At 42.1% G+C, this 16,693-nt stretch overlaps 1 protein-coding gene across 1 annotated transcript in view; it reads left to right on the forward strand.

Moving 5' to 3' along the window:
* The window catches only part of CLSPN (claspin), a 38,155-nt gene extending 21,887 nt beyond the window's left edge, over positions 1–16,268 (forward strand). Inside the window, exons 11-25 of the mRNA XM_015135221.3 lie at positions 373–551; positions 653–717; positions 1,905–2,104; positions 2,448–2,602; positions 3,203–3,429; positions 4,609–4,720; positions 6,552–6,627; positions 6,841–6,941; positions 11,100–11,264; positions 11,372–11,493; positions 12,056–12,183; positions 12,486–12,591; positions 13,162–13,244; positions 13,507–13,668; positions 13,973–16,268. Of these exons, the coding sequence (XP_014990707.3) occupies positions 373–551; positions 653–717; positions 1,905–2,104; positions 2,448–2,602; positions 3,203–3,429; positions 4,609–4,720; positions 6,552–6,627; positions 6,841–6,941; positions 11,100–11,264; positions 11,372–11,493; positions 12,056–12,183; positions 12,486–12,591; positions 13,162–13,244; positions 13,507–13,668; positions 13,973–14,083 (1,992 nt within the window). The 3' untranslated portion in view covers positions 14,084–16,268. The remainder of the gene's footprint in view (positions 1–372; positions 552–652; positions 718–1,904; positions 2,105–2,447; positions 2,603–3,202; positions 3,430–4,608; positions 4,721–6,551; positions 6,628–6,840; positions 6,942–11,099; positions 11,265–11,371; positions 11,494–12,055; positions 12,184–12,485; positions 12,592–13,161; positions 13,245–13,506; positions 13,669–13,972) is intronic.
* The last annotated feature ends 425 nt before the right edge of the window (positions 16,269–16,693 follow it).

The following is a 16,693-nucleotide window of genomic DNA, read 5'->3' on the forward strand; positions in this document are numbered from 1 at the left end:
GTAAAGGAGAAAGAAAACAATGGCTGAGCTATACAGTCTGTCTCAGTCTGTGCTTGGTTTGAGATCAGTAGTCATCCTGCAATCTTAGACTGATTAATTAACCTCTTATTGCCTCAGTAAAATGATAATCCAGTCGTCCTTTATAATCTTAGCAATTTTGGGAGGGTAAAGGATAAAAAAAATACAAAAAAGTTCTAGAAGTGTCAGAGAAAATTATGTTGATAATGGTCATATGGAACTTCCTTCAAGTTTGCCTTTTTGAATTTAAGATGTTATCAGTAACCAATCAGCCATATTTCAAGCTAACATTGTATTTGCTTTTAAAGTTTTTGACTTGTATTATTTTGTTTTGTGGTGGCATGATTGGTAAAGACTGCAGAATTCCTTCTTAGTAGTGAAGAAATAGAAACCAAAGATGAAAAAGAAATGGATAAAGAAAATAATGATGGCAGTAGTGAAATTGGCAAGGCAGTTGGCTTCCTCTCTGTTCCCAAGTCTCTCTCATCAGATTCTACTTTACTTCTATTTAAGGACAGCTCTTCCAAGATGGGGTAAGTGATTCTCTCTAAGAAAATTTAAAATTGCCTTGGATTTGCCCCTCCTGTAAAAACTAGGAACAGATACTGAACCAATTTACTTTCTTATTTTACAGTTACTTTCCTATTGAAGAAAAATCAGAAACAGATGAAAACTCAGGCAAACAGCCTAGCAAACTGGGTAAGTAGTGATTCTTGTGCAGAACTTGACATTTCTTTTGTCCCTCAGCTTTGATATTTAAGGACTGCAGTACTGTAAGTTCCCATTTTTAAAAATCTGGTCACTTCCCAGTTTCATATGTGGCAATGAAAGGGGTTTATGAATTAGAATATTTTTCTTGGTCTATTTTTTGAAAACTTACTTGCAGTTTATTTATAGTAGACCGTGGCACATAATGGCCTTAGTGAATGTGTGTTGATTGAGTGAGCAATGAAATATTTCTATATGTAGATCAAAGGAAGATGTATAATTGATTGGATAGGCTGGGCGCGGTGGCTCATGCCTGTAATCTCAGCACTTTGGGAGGCTCAGGTGGGCGGATCACGAGGTCAGGAGATTAAGACCATCCTGGCTAACATGGTGAAACCCCATCTCTAGTAAAAATACAAAAAATTAGCCAGGCATGGTGGTAGGCGCCTGTAGTCCCCAGCTACTTGGGAGACTGAGGCAGGAGAATGGCGTGAACCCAGGAGGCAGAGCTTGCAGTGATACGAGATCGCGCCACTGCGCTCCAGCCTGGGCAACAGCGAGACTCCGTCTCAAAAAAAAAAAAAAAAATAATAATAATAATAATTAATTGGATAATGAAGAGTGTGATCATAGGCATTAGGAAGGATAAGAGAAAGAAGAGAACTTTCTGCTGGGCGCAGTGGCTCACGCCTGTAATCCCAGCACTTTGGGAGGCTGAGGCAGGCGGATCATGAGGTCAGGAGATCGAGACCAGCCTGGCTAACATGGTGAAACCCTGTCTCTACTAAAAATACAAAAAATTAGCCAGGTGTGGTGGCATGCGCCTGTAGTCCCAGCTACTTGGGAGGCTGAGGCAGGAGAATCGCTTGAACCCAGGAGGCAGAGGTTGCAGTGAGCCGAATTCGCGCCACTGCACTCCATCTGGGGCGACAGAGCGAGACTCCATCTCAAAAAAAAAAAAAGAACTTTCAAGTGTCACTTAGCTCAGAGTAATAAGCCCTGATTATATAATGCTATCTTAGTACTGTAATTTACCTTTAACTTAATGTTTTGGAACATATAACTTGAGGGGTTTGCCTATGAATTTTATCTGACAGTTTCATCCTCAACTCTTTTTCCTAAACAAATCCACCTTATTTCTGTAATCATGGACTTAAAAGGTGTTTCTCTTTCTTCAGATGAGGATGATTCATGTTCATTGCTAACGAAGGAGAGCAGCCACAATAGCAGCTTTGAGCTGATTGGCTCCACGATTCCATCCTATCAGCCTTGCAACAGACAAACAGGCCGTGGGACCAGTTTTTTCCCTACAGCAGGAGGATTCAGATCTCCTTCCCCTGGGCTATTTCGAGGCAGTTTGGTCAGCTCAGCTTCTAAGGTAAGATGGTAATGGTTTTTCTAATCTCCTCCTCTCTTTGCTTCCCACATTGCTAAATAAAGTTTGTCCCAGCCAACCAACTCCCACCACTTTGGTACTGAGCTTATGTGTGTTCAGTTTAAAAAATCCACCCCCTTTGTGTATTAAAAACAAGCTTCATCCAGTATTCTTACTTTCTTGGAGGTATTTTTCTTTATGCTTCTCATGGCTGTGTATTGTCCTCCTCAATTGCAGTTTCCTGAGAGTAGCTTAAATATTGCAAATAGCAACTTCTGTTGTTGTCATGACAATGAATGACACTTGTAAAATGTTTTGTTATTGTTTGTTTTTGTTTGGGTGCCAGAGTTCAGGGAAACTGTCTGAGCCTTCACTTCCCATAGAGGATTCCCAGGATCTGTATAACGCCTCCCCAGAGCCTAAGACACTTTTCCTAGGAGCAGGAGACTTCCAGTTCTGTTTAGAAGATGACACTCAGAGCCAACTGTTGGATGCAGATGGGTAGGTAGTTTTGTGTTTCTGTGGGCGGGAATGGTTCTGGGTACTGCTTAATTTTGTTTAAAAATAAGTAAGCTTCTGTCACTCCATCTGTGCTTTCTCTTCTGAGAAAGAGAAGGTGTACAGACCATTAGTATTACATTCTATAAGTTTGAACAAAGTCTGTCCAGAAAATAAACATAAATAGCTCTTGCTAACATTCTGGTCCTTCAATTTCTGTCTTACTTGAAATGCATAGATCTTGTATTGTAAGGTCATCAAATTTCCCTGTATCCATCCTGCTATGTTATTATTGTTGGGTAAGGCTGAGAATTCACAGACTGGTGGCACATTACAGGACATAATGCCAAGCCCTGCTCTAACATCATCTGAAGCTAAAAGTTATCCTTTACACTTTACCTTCTGAGTAACATTTTATTCTTTCACAAAACTTTTCCCTCCCTCTTTAGATTAACACAAGCCTAAAGTTTGAATCTTTTGCTTTCTGATTTGAGATTCAGCTTTTAACTGGTGTTGGAAATGAATTCAGAGGTTTTTCACCCCCTACTTTGCCATTTCTCTGAGGAATTTTTTACACTATTCGTTGTGCTCATTGGCTCTTAGGTTCTTAAATGTTAGAAACCACAGGGATCAGTACCAAGCTTTGAAGACTCGATTGCCATTGGCCAGTATGGATGAGAATGCCATGGATGCCAACATGGATGAGCTGTTGGATTTGTGTACTGGAAAGTTTACATCTCAGACTGAAAAACATCTACCCAGGAAGAGTGACAAGAAAGAGAACATGGAGGAACTTCTGAACCTTTGTTCAGGAAAATTCACTTCTCAGGGTAAATATCCAACAGAGAGCATCAGGCTTACCACACTCAAGTATCAGTGTCCTTGAAAAGAATTCCCTGGGCGGGTGGGGTGGCTCACGCCTGTAATCCTAGAACTTTGGGAGGCTGAGTTGGATGGATCGCTTGAGCTCAGAAGTTTGAGACCAGCCTGGGCAACATGGCAAATCCCCATCTGTACGGAAAAAAAAAAAAAATTAGCTACGCATGGTGGCACATGCCTGTGGTCCTAGCTACTTAGGAGGATCTCTTGAGCGTGGGAGGTGAAGGTTGCAGTGAGCCGAGATCACACCACTGCACTCCAGCCTGGGTGGCAGAGACCCTGCCTAAAAATAGAAAAAAAGAAAGAAAGAAAAGAAGCCCCTTAACCTCAGGTGAAAAGTTCACAGAAAACAGGACTGTGATGGAATCTATATAAATTGAATTCACTGCTTAGTGCCCTGACATTTAGAAATTTTACTTTCTTAGAGTGGTAAAGTATCAACTTAAGACTACTTTAGGCCATACACGGTGGCTCATGCCTGTAATCCCAGCACTTTGGGAGGCCAAGGCCAGTGGATTGCCTGAACTCAGGAGTTTGCGACCAGCCTGGGTAGCAAGGTGAAACCCTGTCTCTACTAAAATACAAAAAATTATCTGGGCGCAGTGGCCCGTGCCTGTAATCCCAGCTACTTGGGAGGCTGAGACAGAAGAATTGCTTGAACCCCAGAGGCGGAGGTTGCAGTGAGCTGAGATCATGCCACTGCACTCCAGCCTGGGCAACAGAGAGAGACTCTGTCTCAAAAAAAAAAGACTGCTTTAGCTTTGCCCATATGATATATCATTTATGATTAATGTATGTACAAAGTTTAGAACAATGTCTGATGTATAATAAATTTCACATAAATGTTAACTTACTTCCTGTCCCCTGCCCCCAACGCACACAACTGCTAGACTGAACATAAGCTCTATGAGATCTGGGATAGTGGTTTGTTCATTACTGTATCCCTGGTGGCCTGGCACATATGGCACATAGTAAGCACTAAATAAGGATTTGTTGAATGAATAGATGGTAGGTTCTTCTTGGCAAGCTTACCTTAGAACTGTATCGAGCTGGCATGACTTTAGATGGCTGGGAAAAGAGTATAAAGCTATCATTCCTTGGTGACACATTTTTTCCTTGTTGTGATGTAGATGCCTCTACTCCGGCCTCATCAGAGTTAAATAAGCAGGAGAAGGAGAGCAGCATGGGTGATCCAATGGAAGAAGCACTTGCTCTTTGCTCAGGCTCTTTTCCAACAGACAAGTAAGTCTCAGATTGCTGGGAACTTGGGAAGGCCTGGCCTTTTGATAAAATCAAAATAACTGATCATCTTAAGGGCTTTGCACCTTTTCTGAGAATCTTGCAGTGGATTCGAGTCTCATATATGCCTAGTAAGCAAATTATAATGCTTTGGTGGAGAACAGGGTAAAAAAGGCAAGAATATGAAAGATATTTAATATCATTAATAGGGAAATGCCAATTAAAACCACAGTGAGACACCCATTAAGATGACTTTAATCAAAAAACCTAAAGAGTGTTAGTGAGAATGTGGAGAAATTGGAAACCTTGTGTACTATTGGTGAGAATGTAAAATAGTGCAGCTGCTAGGGAAAGTATGATGGCTTCTCAAAAATTAAAAATAGAGGCCAGGTGCGGTGGATCACCTGAGGTCAGAAGTTTGAGACCAGCCTGACCAACATGGTGAAACCCTGTCTCTACTAAATACAAAAAATTAGCTGGGCATGGTGGCACATGCCTGTAATCCCAGCTACTTGGGAGGCTGAAGCAAGAGAATTGCTAGAACCCGGGAGGCAGAGGTTGTAGTGAGCCAAGGTCATGCCATTGCACTCCAACCTAGATAATAAGAGCAAAACTGTGTCTCAAAATAAATAAATAAATAAATAAAATAAAAATAGAATGACCATATGATCCAGCAATTTCACTTCTTAGTCTATACCCCAAAAAAGTGAAAGCAGGACTTGAACAGATATTTGCACCCCCATGTTCAAAGCAGCATTATTCACAGTAAGTAGTCAAAACATGAAAGCAACCTATGTTTATTGACAGATGAATGGGTAAACAAAATGCGGTATATATATATGCAATGGAATATTCAACCTTAAAATGGAAATGCTGGCTGGGCATGGTGGCTCACACCTGTAATCCCAACACTTTGGGAGGCTGAGGTGGGTGTATCACTTGAGCTTAGGAGTTTGAGAGCAGCCTGGATAATATGGCAAAACCCCATCCCTATAACATGATTGTGCCACTGCACTCTGGGCATCAGAGCAAGACCCTGTCTCAAAAAAAAAGGAAGTTCTGACACTTGCTACAACATGGATGAACCTTAGGATGTTATACTAAAAGAAATAAGCCAGTCACCAAAAGACAAATACTGTATGAGTCCACTTACTCATGAGGTACTTAGAGCAGTCAAATACATAGAGACAGAAGGTAGAATGGTGGTTGCCACAGACTGAGGGTATGGGGAAATGGAGAGTTTAATGGGTATACAGTTTTAGTTTTGCAAGCCGAAAAGAGTTCTGGAGATTGCTTAACAATATGAATGTACTTAATACTACTGAACCATAGAAAGATCGTTAAAAAGGCAAATTTTATGTGTATTTTACTACAATTGAAAATTAAAAAAATTTTCTTCCTGTTTCTTGAAGAGATTTTTGGTGATAATAGAAGTTTTAAATTTGGCCAGATGAGGTGTCTCATACCTAGAATCCCAGTACTTTGGGAGCCCAAGGCGAGCAGATTGCTTGAGCCCAGAATTCAAGACGAACCTGAGCAACATGGTGAAATCTGTCTCTACAGAAAATACAAAAATTAGCTGAGCATGGTGGCTTTGTACCTCTAGTCCCAGCTACTCAGGAGGCTGATGTGGGAGGATCACTTGAGCCCCGGAGGTGGAGGTTACAGTGAACTGAGATGGTGCCACTGTACTCCAGGTGGTGTAAGAGACCAAGACTGTCTCAGAGAAAAAAAAAAAAAAATTACACAAAATGTTTTTAAATTCCTAACTTGGCTGACTACTTGTAGTTTGCTTTCAACAACTTATTTATTGATTCATTGATTTACATTTTAGGGAAGAGGAAGACGAGGAGGAGGAATTTGGAGACTTCCGGCTCATCTCAAATGATAATGAGTTTGATACTGATGAGGTGAGTATGAAGGGAACAAAGTAATCATAACTGAACTCCATGTATTGCTGCCCTCAAGTGTTTTTTTCCCCTCAGTTCTTGAGAATTCTAAATTTGGCATCTTATCAGAAACAATTTCGTAGAATGAGGTGTTTGGGCAGATGTTTATAAATCCTTTTTTCATGGAGGACACATTTTATTCTGCTTAATTTGGATATGATGCTGATTTTGTAGGATGAACACAGTGACTCTGGTAATGAAGACCTGGCACTGGAAGACCATGAAGATGATGATGAAGAACTCCTGAATCGATCTGAGAAGTTGAAAAGGCAAATGTAGGTGTTATTAATATGTCCATTCCTTCAGGTGTATTTAAAAGTTGGTCACTAGGCCAGGCATGGTGGCTTGCGCCTGTAATCCCAGCACTTTGGGAGGCTGAGGCAGGTGGATCACCTGAGGTCAGCAGTTCAAGACCAGCCTGGCCAACATGGTGAAACCCTGTCTCTACTAAAAAATATAAAAATTAGCAAGATGTGATGGCAGGCGCCTGTAGTCCCAGCTACTCGGGAAGCTGAGGCAGAGAGAATTGCTTGAACCCAGGAGGCGGAGGTTGCAGTGAGCCGAGGTTGCACCACTGCATTTCAGCCTGGGTGACAGAGCAAGACTCTGTCTCAAAAAAAAAAAAAAAATAGTTGATCCCTTAATATGTCCTGTGTGCTAATAACTGTGCTTTACAGTCATTAACATATTATCTTATGCTGGGTGCAGTGGCTCAGGCCTGTAATCCCAGAACTTTGGGAGGCCAAGGCAGGCGTATCACTTGAGGTCAGGAGTTTGAGACCAGCATGACCAACATGGTGAAACCCTCTCTACTAAAAATACAAAATACAAAATAAAATACAAAAATTAGCCAGGTATGGTTCCAGGCGCCTGTAGTGCCAGCTACTTGGGAGGCTGAGGCAGGAGAATTGCTTGAATCTGGGAGGCGGAGGTTACAGTGAGCTAAGATTGCCCCATTGCACTCCAGCCTGGGTAATACAGCAAGACTCCATCTCAAAAAAAAAAAATTATGAGTGAGTACTATTCTCCTCATTTTACAGTTGAAGGAACTGAGCCTCAGAAAGACTAAATTTACCCAAGATCACATAGCTAGAAGGTAGCAGAGCCTGGATTCAACTTAGATTAGGTAAAATCTCCCCTAACAGTCAAGTTAATAGTTTGCCACATTTTTTTTTTTTTTTTGAGACGGAGTCTTGCTCTGTTGCCCAGGCTGGAGCGCAGTGGCGCGATCTCCACTCACTGCAAGCTTCGCCTCCCAGGTTCACACCATTCTCCTGCCTCAGCCTCCTACATAGTTGGGACTACAGGTGCCCGCCACCGCGCCCGGCTAATTTTTGTATTTTTAGTAGAGACGGGGTTTCACCGTGTTAGCCAGGATGGTCTCGATCTCCTGACCTCGTGATCCGCCCGTCTCGGCCTCCCAAAGTGCTGGGATTACAGGCGTGAGCCACCGCGCCCGGCCAGTTTGACACTTTTTAACTTAAATCCTCTTGCCTAAGCTTCCCAAGTAGCTGGGACTACAGGCATGTGCCACCACACCTGGCTAATTCTTTTTACTTTTTGTAGAGATGGGGCCTTGCTTTGTTCCCAGGCTGGTCTTAAACTCCTGGCCTCAAGTGATCCTCCTGCCTCAGCTTCCCAAAGTCTGAGATTACAGGCATGAGCCACCAGGCCCAGCCTTTTTTTTTTGAGACGGAGGCTTGCTCTCCAGGCTGGAGAGCAGTGGCATGATCTCGGCTCACTGCAACCTCAGCTTCCTGGGTTCAAGTGATTCTCCTGCCTCAGCCTCCTGAGTAGCTGAGCCTATAGGCGCGTGCCACCACACCCAGCTAATTTTTGTATATTTAGTAGAGACGGGGTTTCACTATGTTGGTCAGGATGGTCTCGATCTCTTTACCTCACAATCTGCCCGCCTTGGCCTCCCAAAGTGCTGGGATTACAGGCGTGAGCCACCCCACCCAGCCGGCCCAGCTTATTTTTTTGATATGTTGTTCTGGTCATGAAAGTAAAATATTTATTTTAGGATATTTAAAAGAATACAAACCAGGTGCGGTAGCCCACGCCTATAATCTCAGCACTTTGGGAAGCTGAGGCAGGTGGATCACCTGAGGTCAAGAGTTCGAGACCAGCCTGGCCCACATGGCGAGAACCCATTTCTACTAAAAATACAAAATTAGCCAAGCGTGGTGGCCAGTGCCTGTAATCCCAGGAGGCAAGGCTGGAGAATCGCTTGAACTGGGAGTTGGAGGGTGCAGTGAACTGATATTGTGCCATTGCATTCCAGCCTGGGCGACGAGAGAAACTCCATTCCCTCCCAACCCCCCCAAAAAAAAGAATACAGAGAGATATAAATAAAAAGTTATCCATGTCCACCATCCAGGATATAAATGAAAGTTAGTTAGTTCCTCTTAATCTTTTTTATGCATATATTTTTATATAGTTGAGATTTGTACAGTCTTTTTATGTGTATAATTTTGCATTTTTTTCTAATTAGCATATCCAGAAACATTTTCCTATGATGTTAAAAAGTTTTATAAAGACAATTCTTATAGGTATTTAATATTATATTATATGTGAATGATTTGGAATTCACATATAGGACATCATATTGATCCCTATTAGATTTATATGGTTGCTTTTATACCATAATTTCATTCTGTTAAGATTCACTTTGGGTTCTAATTTGTCACCTGTCAAATTAACTCTCATACAGCTTTAGGTCATCCATAGATTTTTCTAAGGTAGTTGTTCTTATCTGCAGAGCTCTTTGTTCAAATAAAATCTTTTAAAGAATAACAGATGAAAGTTGAACTGTTCAAAGACAGTAAGTGGGAAGTTTGGGAAACTTAGTGACTAGTGGCCCCTGAAGGAATTTTCCAGGAACCCTAGGATTTAGAACAACTTAGCTTTAAGAAAATACAGTGTAGGCTGGGCGTGGTGGCTCACGCCTATAATCCCAGCACTTTGGAAGGCTGAGGCGGACAGATCACCTGAGGTCAGGAGTTCAGGACCACCCTGGCCGACATGGTGAAACCCTGTCTCTACTAAAAAAACAAAAATTTGGCCGGGCGTGGTGGCTCAAGCCTGTAATCCCAGCACTTTGGGAGGCCGAGACAGGCGGATCAGGAGGTCAGGAGATCGAGACCATCCTGGCTAACACGGTGAAACCCCGTCTCTACTAAAAAATACAAAAAACTAGCCGGGCGAGGTGGCGAGCGCCTGTAGTCCCAGCTACTCGGGAGGCTGAGGCAGGAGAATGGCGGGAACCCAGGAGGCGGAGCTTGCAGTGAGCTGAGATCCGGCCACAGCACTCCAGCCTGGGCAACAGAGCGAGACTCTGTCTCAAAAAAAAAACAAAAAACAGAAAACAAAAATTAGCCAGGCATGGTGGCACGCACCTGTAATCCCAGCTACTTGGGAGGTTGAGGCATGAGAATCGCTTGAACCCAGGAGGTGGAGGTTGCAGTGAGTCGAGATGGCGTCTCTGCACTCCAGCCTGGGCGACAGAGCAAGACTTCATCTCAAAAAAAAAAAAAAAAAAATACAGTATAGGTCTTTGATAAAAATCAGTTTTTAGAAAGCCACCAAACTTCTGCCATTTTGGACCACATGGGACCAAGATGACTTTGAATCCAGGGTGACAACAGATTTGTTCTCAGGGGGAGCTGAAGTCAAAAGAAGTAACTAGTAGTCGTTTTGATTACCAGGAGCTCTGAGCCTCAGTCTTCCTTCTGATGTGGGGATCAAGATTTGTTAGGCTGTAAGAAGGTCCCAGTTTATTACCTTTCTACACCACACCATCTCTAGTTTGTCTCGTAAAGCTAGTGTGCTCAAATGCAAAACAAAATAGTTTGAACCTTCCAGCAGGTATTCTAATACATGTAGAAGAGATTAAGAGTTTTCTGGCTTTCAAATCACCCAATCTAAGTTGAATCCAGGCTCTGCTACCTTCTAGCTATGTGACCTTGGGTAAATTTAATCTTTCAAAGGCTCAATTCCCTCAACTGTAAAATGAAGAGAATAATAGTATCCATTCCTAAGATAATATGTTAATGCCTGTAAAGCACAGTTATTAGCACACAAGACATATTAAGTGATCAACTTTTAAATACAGATGCTCCACATCTTACAATGGGCTATATCCTGATTAATCCATCCTAAGTTGAAAATGCACTTTCAGCTTATCTAGCTGTAACTCCATCGTAAATTGAGAAGCATACTAAGTGCATATCACATTCATGTCATCGTAAAGTTGAAAAATCATCAAGTCAAACCATCATAAGTAGGACACTATTACCAAAAAAATTTAAATATTATCAAATGTATTATGTTTATTATTATTAGAAGTGGCTCTGTGTTCTGCTTTTCTCTGCTTCCATATTCTGTGAGTATATTCATTGTTGCGTTTTCTAATCCTCAAAATTGCTTTCTAGGAGGTTGAGGAAATACCTGGAGGATGAGGCAGAGGTGTCAGGAAGTGATGTGGGAAGTGAAGATGAGTATGATGGGGAAGAAATTGATGAATATGAAGAGGATGTAATTGATGAAGTACTTCCTTCTGATGAGGAACTACAGAGTCAAATCAAGAAAATACACATGTCAGTATCCCAACAAGCCCTTCTGAGTAATAGGGTACATCTTAAGACAAGCCCTATAACCAGCCAGAATGGTCCTTGTTTTGAGCACCCTATTTCTTCTGTTGCAGGAAAACTATGTTGGATGATGATAAGCGACAGCTACGTTTATACCAAGAGAGATACCTTGCTGATGGGGATCTGCACAGTGATGGTCCTGGGCGAATGAGAAAGTTTCGATGGAAAAACATAGGTATCCTGGTTGTTGTCTTTAAAAGCAATCAGTTATGGGCCGGGTGTGGTGGCTCACGCCTGTAATCCCAACACTTTGGGAGGCAGAGGTGGGCAGATCACAAGGTCAGGAGTTCAAGACCAGCCTGAAAAACATGGCGAAACCCCATCTCTACTAAAAGTAACAAAAATTAGCCAGATGTGATGGCATGCACCTGTAATCCCAGCTACTCAGGAGGCTGAGGCAGGAGAATTGCGTGAACCTGGGAGACAGAGGTTGCAGTGAGTGGAGATCACACCATTGCACTCCAGCCTGGGTGACAGAGCGAGACTCCATCTCAAAAAAAAAAAAAAAAAAAAAAGGCAAACAGTTATAATTCACATTTGTCCAGTTTCAGATGGCAAATGGCAAGCAAAACTATAACAGGCTATGTGAAGACCTAGTTGTAACTGTTGTTTTCTGTTAGAGGATGGGAAAAGTTTACATCATTATGTAGTAAATGATAAGGGTTTATTTTTTGTCTGTCCAAGCACCCTCTCCTGTGAGGACTGCCGAATGCTGATTACCTTCACTCTTTGTTTAGATGATGCCTCCCAGATGGACTTGTTCCACAGAGACTCTGATGATGATCAGACTGAAGAACAGCTTGATGAGTCAGAAGCCAGGTGGAGGAAGGAGCGAATTGAACGAGAGCAGTGGCTTCGGGACATGGTAGGAGTTCATCTACTCTGACCCTAGTTTATGAGACTGTCACTTAGCTTGTCATGATAGTTTCAAAATCTTAGGCAACATATTGCTATCTTTTTTAATCCTCGAGCTATCTTTTGTGTTTTGAGAAGGCTATACCATGGACAGTTCTCTTCGTGTTTGTCTAAGATTAATTTTTTTTGTCTAAAGCAGCAAAGCCTGCAAAAAGGAAAACAAATATCCCAGGAACTCTAGATTCACAATCCAGGCCATACTATTTAGGAAGGCTATAGACTTTTTTTAATGCTGTATAATTTTTTTTTCAGGCACAGCAGGGGAAAATTACAGCTGAAGAAGAAGAAGAAATTGGGGAGGACAGTCAGTTTATGATACTGGCCAAGAAAGTTACAGCCAAAGCACTGCAGAAGAATGGTGAGCTCTTGTTTCTCCTTAGGGTCTAGCCCCCCGGATTGTTAGTGGTAGAGCTTTGGAGGTGACTCTAACCTTCAGGAGCTATTGCAGCTTAATCATAAGCTTGTGTCTAATACTGTCTTAAAGAGGTTTCTCAGAGGTGGTGGGAGACCGTGTACTTAGACCTTAGACTATTGGGCAGTAGAGACTGTATTTGTGAGTATATGTGGCTGGTTTTACTTTATGTTCTAAGGCTCAGAGTAGTTAATTCTGGCTTTCTCTATTTAGTTGCCCAGGATTGTATACCCAAGTGTTAGAGGTGGGATTTGAATCCAGGAATATTTAACTCCAAAAAGCTCTTCACTATTCCATACACTTACCACTTTTGTTTTTCTTAAATGATTACTGTTCAACTTAGTTGTGTCTCTTCTTGGAGCCAATTATTAGAGTTTCAAAGTCACCATTATATAGAACAGAGTTCCCATGGCTTTAGCATATTGATTTAGTTATAAGATTTCTTAACTTGTTTAGAGTTTAAAGTAATTCTAATCAGCTTTTCCCAGAATAGGCCTCTCTGTCTTTTCTTTCCAGCCAGTCGCCCTATGGTTATTCAGGAATCAAAGTCTTTGCTCAGAAATCCTTTTGAAGCCATCAGACCGGGAAGTGCTCAACAGGTTGGTTGGGAACCTTATTAATCTGACATCATAGTCTACAGGTTATAAACGCCCAGGTCCAGCTTAGGGAATAGCCTCTGTCATTAGAAGAAGGAGGTGGCTGCAGGGAAAGAGTTAATGTCAAAGAGTCTGCTATTTCTTTTCTATTTGAATAGGGTAGGAATATGTACCCTCAATATCTAGGGGGAAGCAGGGAGGGAAAGACTTTTCATTCTTTAGTTGGCACTTGGGATTTGATACCAGATGACTCTTCTTTCCTCAGGTGAAGACAGGCTCACTGCTAAACCAGCCCAAAGCTGTGCTTCAGAAACTGGCTGCTCTCTCTGACCGTAACCCCAGTGCTCCTCGAAATTCAAGAAACTTTGTCTTTCATACACTTTCTCCTGTCAAGGCTGAGGCGGCAAAGGAATCGTCTAAGTCTCAGGTATGGAATTTGAGAACTAATATGGTGGCTTCCCAAACCAGAATTTATTTATTTATTTACATTTAAAAACAAAAATTCTGGCTTAACCTCTTTATGCTGCAATGTTGAAATTTTGCACTCCCCGATAAGGTACAAGAGAATTGCTACCCCTAGTAGGTAATCAACTTTTACACTTGCCTAGAAAGTTTATCTTTCTTTTTTTCTGTTGTTAATCATCCACAATTTATGAGTTGCTTGAGAGCTAATTGAAGGTAAGTACTTGTATGAAGGTCTTAAGCTGGCTCTGACTCCCTCTGCTCTCTAGGTAAAGAGAAGGGGTCCATCTTTCATGGCTTCTCCTTCACCTAAGCGCCTCAAAACAGAAGATAGCACTTCAGGATTGAAGCGAAGCATCTTCAAATACTTGGAGAGCTAACACCATCAAAGTTGCCAAAATCTACATTGAGACTGCTTTGAGAAGTTCCTAGCACTGAAAGTTGGAATTGACACTCAAGCCAACGATCCTTCCTTCCTTCATAATCAATGCAATAAGATTGCAGACAGAAATTCCTGTTCTTTCTACTGCACAGCTCTGGACATCTCTTTTCCTAGTATTATTCCCTGGATTAGCCACTGATCTCAGTTCTGCAGTATTTACAACATCAACAACTCATGGAATACTTGGGTGAGGTTTGTTTTTTTTTTTAAGATGGAGTCTCACTCTGTTGCCCAGGCTGGAGTGCAGTGGCATGATCTCAGCTCACCGCAACCTCCGCCTCCCAGGTTCAAGCGATTCTCCTGCCTCAGCCTCCCAAGTAGCTGGCATTACAGGCATGTGCTGATATGCCCAGCTAGTTTTTGTATTTTTAGTAGAGACAGGGTTTCACTATGTTGGCCAGGCTGGTCTTGAACTCCTGACCTCAAATGATCCACCCGCTTTGGCCCCGCAAAATGCTGAGATTACAGGCATGAGTCACCGCACCTGGCCTTGGGTTAGGTTTCACTTCTTCCATTAAACATTTGACATTTTATCTTAGCAGCTTTCTGGGTTAATATCTCTTTGTCATAGAAGTGGTTGGAAGAGGAAGAGTAGGGAAAAGTGTGACATTACAGATTAAACAGTGAAAATCAGTTCCACAATGACTCCTTTACACCCATGATATATGTACCATGATGACCAGGGTTCAGTGAAAGAAAGATTTCTTTTCTTTTTTTTTTTTTTTGAGACAGTCTCACTTTGTTGCCTAGTCTGGAATGCAGTGGCACATTTTGGCTCATGGCAGCCTCTGCCTCCCGGGTTCAAGTGATTCTCCTGTCTCAGCCTCCCAAGTAGCTGAGACTACAGGCGCATGCTACCACACCCGGCTAATTTTTGTATTTTTAGTGGAGACAGGGTTTCACCATGTTGGCCAGGCTGGTCTCGAACTCCTGACCTCAAGTGATCCAGCTGCCTCAGCCTCCCAAAGTACTGAGATTACAGGCATGAACCACACTGTGCCCGGCCAAAAGCAAGATTTATTAGACAGAGGACCTAGGAACCAATAGATGGGCTGCTGTGTTATTCTTACCCTTTCATTTTCCTGTATGCTTCTTCCCAAGCCAGCATCAAATTTTGAATTAATTTTTGCTGCTTAATAAGGACTTAAACTGGTACCCAAGTCAGAAAGACTGGCTCTAATTTTCTGGAGCTTGGGGATGAAGATAAAGCGTTACATCCAGTGTTTGTCCACCACAGTCTATGAGGCAGAGAGACCTTCCCTGGGACTGAATTCTCAATTTGAAGCACTGTTCTTCAAAGACCTCCCTTCTGGGTCTGACAAGAAGAAACATAACCATTATTTATTGCATTCTCCTGGCTTACATACATTGCCCTCACTAGTCAATCGACATTTCAGTATTTCATTACTAATTTTGAGAGAAGACCACCATGGAATTTAAAAAAATATTATTGAAGAGAATTGCCATCATTCTCCATTTGCCCTGAACTACCACAAGCTTCTTAGAATTTTAGACAAATGTTTTTCCCCTCAGAACTGAGCATCAATGCTGCTTTCGAAAAACATTCCATGTGAATACTGTGGTTTCAGTGTCAGGACCTGGACTTGGGAAGGTGGAAGAGAGTGTGCCAGTTTTTTATTGGGAGATGGGAACACCAATTTAATTGATGCAATTAGGTTGTAGGTTTTCTACAGTTTTTCTTTTCTTTCCTCTTTCCTCTTTTCTTTTCTTTTTCTTTTTCTTTTCTTTTCAACATAGGCTGGCTCTGTCTCCTAGGCTACCCAGGTTCCAGCAATTCTCCTGCCTTGGCCTCCCGAGTAGCTGGGATTACAGGTGTCCACCACCACACGCAGCTAATTTTGTGTATTTTCAGTAGAGATGGGGTTTCGCCATGTTGGTCAGGCTGGTCTTGAGCTCCTGACCTGAGGTGATCCACCCGTCTCAGCCTCCCAAAGGGCTGGGATTACAGGTGTGAGCCACCGCACCCAGCCAGTTTTCTAATACTCAAGATGTTGACTTTGACAATACTTATGTTTGTATATTTGTAATCTTATAATGGGGGAAATGTGTATAAAGATGTTTTAATATGTATGTAGTTTTTCAATAAATCTTAATGCCTTGAAGATTTGCTGTCCAGCTTCAATGTTCATTCTTAGGTCAGTGCCTATCTAACCTTGAAGAGCATTTCATTTTCAGGTTATCTCCATCCCAGGGAAACCCTCTGGGTCTAAAGTGAGAGGCTGCTGCAATTGTCCCCTCACTGGCTTCTCAGTCCTAGTGAATTGATCAAGTTAACTTACCAAGCGGTTTGGGTTCAGCTCAGGTGAAGAGGATAATTGAGTTTATATAAATGGTACCTTCTATTATAACTCTTTAAAAAAAAAAAAAATTTTAGAGACAGTCTCATTCTGTTGCCCAGGTTAGAGTGCAATGGCACAATCATAACTCACTGTACCCTTGAACTCCTGGGCTTCAGCATCCTCCTTCCTCAACCTTTGGAAGAGCCGGGCCACATTACAGGCACATGCCACCATGCCCAGTTAATTAT

This window comes from Macaca mulatta, chromosome 1 (assembly GCF_049350105.2).
Source record: "Macaca mulatta isolate MMU2019108-1 chromosome 1, T2T-MMU8v2.0, whole genome shotgun sequence".
In the NCBI taxonomy this organism is placed as follows: domain Eukaryota; kingdom Metazoa; phylum Chordata; class Mammalia; order Primates; family Cercopithecidae; genus Macaca; species Macaca mulatta.